General features: G+C 38.8%; 1 protein-coding gene across 1 annotated transcript; it reads right to left on the bottom strand.

The window, feature by feature from the left end:
* Positions 1–284: 284 nt before the first annotated feature.
* Positions 285–7285, bottom strand: nog3 (noggin 3). Its single transcript, XM_041816004.1, has 2 exons — positions 6981–7285; positions 285–1627 (listed from the first exon to the last, which is right to left on the bottom strand). Exons 1-2 carry the CDS (start codon positions 7009–7011, stop codon positions 903–905), a joined length of 756 nt encoding a protein of 251 aa, XP_041671938.1. The 5' UTR covers positions 7012–7285; the 3' UTR covers positions 285–902.
* Between the last annotated feature and the right edge of the window lie 804 nt (positions 7286–8089).

Genomic DNA, 8089 nt, shown 5'->3' with positions numbered 1-8089 from the left:
TTGACCTTTAAAAATTATGATTTCAAATTTCTCCTCGTATATTTTCTCTTTAAAAACATTATTTTTCTATTTTTTATATCGTGTTCTGATCTTTTGAACTAATGAGTTGGACTTTTTATCTCAGATTTGAGCCTTTAGACTTATCGTTTTTACTTTTTTGATTTATCATCAGTGTTGTTTCCTTTCATATTTTATCACTGGTGAAAATGAGGTTGACCATTTATGGTTAAATGTTGACCCTGTTAGGATCTTGGGTTAGACCTAAATCCAGAATCCGGCCGCTGCTGTGACTGAGTTTGACACCCCTGCTGTGGGTGAAATAATCAGGCGTCCAAATACTTTTGTCCATAAAGTGTATGTGTTCTAATAATGATAAAGGGATGAAGTCTGTTTTGGTTTGAACATTTTTGGAATGTTTTTAAAGTTTTAAAGGATGTCATCATCAAAGGCAGAGGTAAACTGTTAGTGAAGCCGGGGACGTTGGGTGCTTTTCTTTTCAGTTTTGTTAAATAGTAGGGAATAGTTGGAAACTATTGGAAAACCGGCAAAGATCCTCGCCAGGTCCTCCCACTTTTCCAAGAGTTGCCAGCCTAAGGGAAGGATTGTTGGTGTTTCTGTGTTGTAATAATGATAAAGAGGCAAAGTTTGCAGAGTTTCTAGGACTTTTCTAGTGTGCAGCCGGGCTAAAACAGGGAGACACTGGTTTTATAGAGCTGTTTTGATGGGTATTTAGTGCTTTTTTTAGCACATTGATTTAAAGAGTCTCCACTCAGTTGCAGAAAAACCAAGTCCCATGTATAAAGTCCCTTAGAGTCTGTGCAGTCTCTGCTGCTGGAGCATTAAATCCTCATTAGTCAGGATGTAGACGGCTCCTTTGGTTGCAGCAGCAGCAGCGTTCTCTCTCAGTTAGGGCAGGAACATTTGCACTCAGATATAATGGGGTACTGGACATGTATCCAGTCACACTTCAGACCCCCCTTTTTCTGCAGGCAGCGCCATCGCAGGATCGTAAAATGAGTCGATTTGGCAGGTTTGCAGACCATCCCTTCAGGGAGCGAACAAGACCGCTTATTGTAGCAGCTCCCCACCTTCACGTAGCGCGGCCAGAAGCGGCTGCCCAGGTCGTTCCATGCGTAAACAACCGGGCACAGCGCGTACGACCACAGCCACAGCTGCAGCCTCCTCCGCAGTTTCTTACTCGGTTTCTGCTTCTTGCCGTGTTGGACTTCGAACTCCAGGGCCCGGATCTCTTTGGGCATGGCCCCGGAGAGCTTGAGCCGCAGCTCGGCGTCGCTCAGCTCCTCGCTCCCCGTGGGTTTCTCCGGCGGGGACACTGACATGAAGAGCGGGTCAAAGTGGCTGCCCAGGCTGCTCCTCAGCTCCGTCTCGTTCAGGTCCTTCTCCCGGGGGTCCAACACGGGGTCCGGGTCCTCCTTTAGGTCCACTATGGGCAGAGTGTCGCTGGGGATGGGGCGCAGAAGAAAGTAGTGCTGGCACATTCCCTCCTCGATCCTGAAGCCCACCGAGAGCACGGTGAGCAGAACCACAGCCAGGAAATAACACGAGTTCTCCATGTCCTCAAAGTAGGGCTGGGCAACACGGACCAAAAACCATATCGATGCTTGATCTGCAGAAAAATGACAAAGTAAAGTGAGTTTGCAGTCAAAACCACACTGAGAAAATAATAAATGTCACACAGACAGCTGCACAACTTCAACATGTTCACTGCTGTAAGTACATAAAGGTAAAGACAAAAATTCTCCTTCAATAAAATGAGTAAGATAAGAAGAGGACTTCCAATTAAGACGGTAAAAATCAGTCTATATTGGCTGTAAATATCAGTCTATATCAGCTGTACATATCAGCCTATATCAGCTGTAAATATCAGCCTATATCAGGTGTAAATATCAGCCTATATCAGCTGTAAATATCAGTCTATATCAGCTGTAAATATCAGTCTATATCAGCTGTAAATATCAGTCTATATCAGCTGTAAATATCAGTCTATATCAGCTGTAAATATCAGTCTATATCAGCTGTCAATATCAGTCTATATCAGCTGTAAATATCAGTCTATATCAGCTGTAAATATCAGTCTATATCAGCTGTAAGTATCAGTCTATATCAGCTGTCAATATCAGTCTATATCAGCTGTAAATATCAGCCTATATCAGCTGTAAATATCAGTCCAAATCAGCTGTCAATATCAGTCTTTATCAGCTGTAACTATTAGTCTATATCAGCTGTAAATATCAGTCTTTATCAGCTGTAAATATTAGTCTATATCAGCTGTAAGTATCAGTCTATATCAGCTGTCAATATCAGTCTATATCAGCTGTAAATATCAGCCTATATCAGCTGTAAATATCAGTCTATATCAGCTGTCAATATCAGTCTTTATCAGCTGTCAATATCAGTCTATATCAGCCGTCAATATCAGTCTATATCAGCTGTAACTATTAGTCTCTATCAGCTGTAAATATTAGTCTATATCAGCTGTAAATATCAGTCTTTATCAGCTGTAAATATCAGTCTTTATCAGCTGTAAATATTAGTCTATATCAGCTGTAAGTATCAGTCTATATCAGCTGTCAATATCAGTCTATATCAGCTGTAAATATCAGTCTATATCAGCTGTAAATATTAGTCTATATCAGCTGTCAATATCAGCCTATATCAGCTGTAAATATCAGTCTATATCAGCTGTAAATATCAGTCTATATCAGCTGTAACTATTAGTCTATATCAGCTGTAAATATTAGTCTATATCAGCTGTAAATATCAGTCTTTATCAGCTGTAAATATTAGTCTATATCAGCTGTCAATATCAGTCTATATCAGCTGTCAATATTAGTCTATATCAGCTGTAAATATCAGTCTATATCAGCTGTAACTATTAGTCTATATCAGCTGTAAATATTAGTCTATATCAGCTGTAAATATCAGTCTTTATCAGCTGTAAATATCAGTCTATATCAGCTGTCAATATCAGTCTATATCAGCTGTAAATATCAGTCTATATCAGCTGTAAATATTAGTCTATATCAGCTGTAAATATCAGTCTATATCAGCTGTAAATATCAGTCTATATCAGCTGTAAATATCAGTCTATATCAGCTGTCAATATTAGTCTATATCAGCTGTAAATATCAGTCTATATCAGCTGTAAATATTAGTCTATATCAGCTGTAAATATCAGTCTATATCAGCTGTAAATATCAGTCTATATCAGCTGTAAATATCAGTCTATATCAGCTGTAAATATCAGTCTCTATCAGCTGTAAATATTAGTCTATATCAGCTCTAAATATTAGTCTATATCAGCTGTAAATATCAGTCTATATCAGCTCTAAATATTAGTCTATATCAGCTGTAAATATTAGTTCATATCAGCTGTAAATATCAGTCTATATCAGCTCTAAATATTAGTCTATATCAGCTGTAAATATCAGTCTATATCAGCTCTAAATATTAGTCTATATCAGCTGTAAATATCAGTCTCTATCAGCTGTAAATATCAGTCTATATCAGCTCTAAATATTAGTCTATATCAGCTGTAAATATCAGTCTATATCAGCTGTAAATATTAGTCTATATCAGCTGTAAATATCAGTCTATATCAGCTGTAAATATCAGTCTATATCAGCTGTAAATATTAGTCTATATCAGCTCTAAATATTAGTCTATATCAGCTGTAAATATCAGTCTATATCAGCTGTAAATATTAGTTCATATCAGCTGTAAATATCAGTCTATATCAGCCGTCAATATCAGTCTATATCAGCTGTAAATATCAGTCTATATCAGCCGTCAATATTAGTCTATATCAGCTGTAAATATCAGTCTATATCAGCTGTAAATATCAGTCTATATCAGCTGTAAATATTAGTCTATATCAGCTGTAAATATCAGTCTACATCAGCTATCAATATCAGTCTATATCAGCTGTAAATATTAGTCCATATCAGCTCTAAATATTAGTCTTTATCAGCTGTACATATCAGTCTATATCAGCTGTAAATATCAGTCTATATCAGCTGTAAATATCAGTCTATATCAGCTGTCAATATCAGTCTATATCAGCTGTAAATATTAGTCCATATCAGCTGTCAATATCAGTCTATATCAGCTGTAAATATCAGTCTATATCAGCTGTAAATATCAGTCTATATCAGGTGTAAATATCAGCTGTAAATATTAGTCTACATCAGCTGTAAGTACAGGCTTACATTAGCGGTAAATATACCACAAATCTCCTGTGAAAGATCTATTAATGTCCCAACATATATGTATATTGTATGTGTAAATAAACAGATAAATAACATTCCATTCCTCCTGCAGACTTCACTGTGGTTTTAAGAAGTAAATTTATTATGTAGCTTTTGATGTGAGATGTACTTTTGCTATCTTCTAAAGATTTTTACTAATTCCTGTTAAATCTTGATGATGATTTTTGGCTTTCAGACTTTTACTGTGTGTGTGTGTGTGTGTGTGGGTGTGTGGGTGTGGGTGTGTGTGTGTGTGTGTGTGTGTGATAGAATGTTGGGACTCTCAGTGAGATCGAAGCTAATGTCTCCTGAAGAACAGCATGGCAACAACAGGCAGAGCTAACACGATTGGTCCATACTCTACCTGGTTCATCAAATACCCAACAGCAGAAGTAGCTTTAGAGTGCTGGAGAAAGTTTCATGCACAAGTAAAGAAAAATCAGAGGTTCAGTTTCACGAACAAGCTGACTCTACCTGCATGAGAGGAGAATGTTAGAGAATGAGTGCAGGAAATTTAAGCAGGCAGCTGAAGATTTGAGATCAAGCAGAAATTCAGAGCAAAAACAAAGAACCTCTAAGAACAAGCAGGCAGGTCAATAATGACTCCCTGAGTTAGTTTTAAACACTGTGACTTAATAGCACGAGGACTTCAGATATCACGCCTCGTTATGTCCAACATACAGCATCACAGACATGGTGTCCACACAACATTAATATTCATTTATCTGCTCTGAATGTTTCAGTACAATCTCCACTTAAAATCATAAGCCCTGTGAATAAAAAGTTAAAGTCCAAGTCAAATTCCCCTGACACTCCTGGTGCCTTGTCATCTCCCTCTCTGTTGATCAAGATGGAGAGGGACTGAAAACAGGAAAACAGGAACCAGGTGACAGAGTTTGTGTGGCTCCTAGGTTCACCGTATACTACTTCAGGAATCAGTGTAATCAGGCTGGCGTTGTTGCTGATGATCGCTAACGTTGCAAATGTATGGGCACGCCTTCTTCGTCTTTTGTTCTAGCTGGCAAACACTCTCTGTGCTAGAGCCCCCATCTGGGAAGAAGTAACGCATCGCAACCACGTGCTGGTAAAGATAATGTTAAAATGCATTTTAAATTAGATGGTATTTGTAAATTCATAAATAAACATCTATTTGTGTATTTGAAAATCGTTGCCCATCCCTAACCCTCATTATTTCACTGATTGGTGGAATCAAAAAGAAGGTTAAACGTAGTGAGCTTTACCCAAAAGAACGAGTGAGAGCAATGTCTAATTAGCAGAAAAATGTTGGCAACATTTGGAAAAGTGGGTCGAACTGGTGTGGAAACATGTAAGCTCTCTCTCCTTGCCATTTAGACCAACATTTTACTGAATTATTAGCCCTTAGCGGTTGTTGTAATATTGGTCACACTCAAGCTGCTAAGCGCCTAAAATACACTTTTCATACTGTAGTTATAAAAAATATTAAACATGACTATTTTATTCTACTATAATTAAGCTATTTTTTTCAGCTGAAACTGACCTGATTATCGATAACAAAAAATTATTCGTTTTCAAAGATTTGAACCCTCTGAAAAGCAGGTTTTGTCATGATGCCACCATGTTTTAGATGGAAACACAGAAAAATGAATTGTTTCCAATAAACTACATGCAAAATATTTTTGTGTTGAATTATTACAGCCTGGGATATGTTTAGCAGCAACATTGACTTTTGTTCATTATCATTTTGCTGTACAATGTCAAATACTGACCCTCAAGTTGCTAAGAGCAAAAAATGCACTTTTCATACAGGAGCTATAAAAAATATTATAAATAACACTTTTATTCTACATTCATTGAGCCATTTTTTTTTTTAGCTAGAAATGACCTAATAATTGATATTTATATTAATCAATTTTAAAATATTTTAACCCTTTGAGGGCCTTTTTTTTTATCATGATGCCACCATATTTTTATGAAAAAAAAAAGAAAAACAGAAAAATTACATATTTTCAATATACTACATGCAAAGTAATTTTGTACTGAATTATTACAGTCTGGGATTTATTTATTTATCTATCTATTTTTTGAATATTTAGCATGTTTTTTCTCCATATTCCAAAAATAGTCCAAATGACGCCACCTGGTGGAGAGTAGTAAAAATGACCAATTCCAAGGCAAAAGCCCAGATTGACACCCAGATATGATAAAATGCATGTATGATGTTTTAATGGGAGTGAGATCAAAAATGTCAGTTTGAATGGGTTTCAATGGGACATTTTTGGCTCTTAACAGCACAAGTGTAACTTTTGCTTGTAAACAGTGTATTTTACACTTAATGTAGGAGCTGAACTGGAAATGAGATGAAACAAAAATACACAACTTTGCTAAAATTCATGCCATCTTCATGAACACAGCAAGAATAATTAAAAGTGAGACAATGCACACCACCTCCCCTAAGAGTTCATCTTTATTATCGATATTTTATTTTTAAAAAAGGCTCAGTAGTGGTTGTCTAGGACTTTTGTTACTGTGATATTAAATACTTATCAGTGTAGTGTGAAAGTATGAGATCAAACATTTCATGTGGTTAATAAGCTCATTACTGCTGGGGCTCTTAATGAGCAGTTAACTATTTAAATCAACCTTACATCAGTTCTATTAATGTGAACATTTCTCGCCCTATCTCTGGTTTTTAAATATGTCTGAGTAACGTGATAAACCATCCAGCCCTACCTGTGAGCTCCAGGTGAGACAGGTTCAGCATTCACAGGTAATCCTCCTCAAACAAACGGTTGCGTGCTCCTCTGTGCGTCTGATCCACGCGTGCGCTCTGACGCTCTGCAGCGATACTCTCCAAACTTTTCAAACTCCTCCAGACAGCCGCAGGTTCATCAGAGAGGAGAGGGGAGGAGAGGAAGCAGGAGAGAGTTTTCCATGTCCATGATGAGACGATCAGCCCCGGAGCCCCGAGGTCAGCAGCTCCCGGTCAGACAGCTCAGTGCCCCGCTGCTCTCCGCTCTCTGCCGGCATCCTGCTGCGGTCTCTGCTCCTCCTGCAGACTGAGAGAAGGAGCCTCTGGCTGCACACACATACTCAACAGGGCGGTGATGTAAGACGAGAAAACTCCCCCCATCCATCCCGCCAAAACAAACGTTCACTTTAGGAACAAGCACACACGAGTGAGTGTGATGGTGAGGAGCAGGGGCGTGACTGGAAACAGCCAGGCTGACAGCAGAGGAGTAACCCTAACCCTAACCCTCACCCTGGGAGTAAGAGAGGAGTCTGAGTCTCCCTCTGCAGCTGTTACAGCAGCGGGAAATATCAAACCACAATTACAGAAAAGTCTGAATTTGATGGCAGCAACACATGTCAAAAAAGTAGGGACGGGGCAGCAAAGCAGGCCCAGAGGATGCCAACAGGAGGCCAGAGCAGTGCAGGGTCAAGACAGACAGAGGATATGACCCCACACCTGACCTGACCTGCATCAGAAACTATCTGAGTGAAGAGGTTTTCAAAAATATAAGTGCAGGGTTACCAATGTCATACTCATCCTTCCTTGGAGGATCCTCAGAGTACTCTTTGTGTCTGCAGATGGGACAGTATGGGATCTTTGGGGGTGTAAATCAGGGACATCTCTTTGTGTCTGCAGATGGGACAGTATAGGATCTTTGGGGGTGTAAATCAGGGACATCTCTTTGTGCCTGCAGATGGGACAGTATGGGATCTTTGGGGGTGTAAATCAGGGACATCTCTTTGTGTCTGCAGATGGGACAGTATAGGATCTTTGGGGGTGTAAATCAGGGACATCTCTTTGTGTCTGCAGATGGGACAGTATGGGATCT

The sequence above is a fragment of the Cheilinus undulatus genome, linkage group 20 (assembly GCF_018320785.1).
Source record: "Cheilinus undulatus linkage group 20, ASM1832078v1, whole genome shotgun sequence".
In the NCBI taxonomy this organism is placed as follows: Eukaryota; Metazoa; Chordata; class Actinopteri; order Labriformes; family Labridae; genus Cheilinus; species Cheilinus undulatus.
This window is presented reverse-complemented; position numbering and strand designations above follow the sequence as displayed.

Excerpts from the sequence above, each read along its gene's own strand:
- nog3 (XM_041816004.1), bottom strand. The coding sequence starts at position 7,011 with ATGCTGAACCTGTCTCACCTGGAGCTCACAG. Across the intron at positions 1,628-6,980 it reads GTCTCACCTGGAGCTCACAG|ATCAAGCATCGATATGGTTT; the intron begins GTAGGGCTGGAT and ends ATTTTTCTGCAG.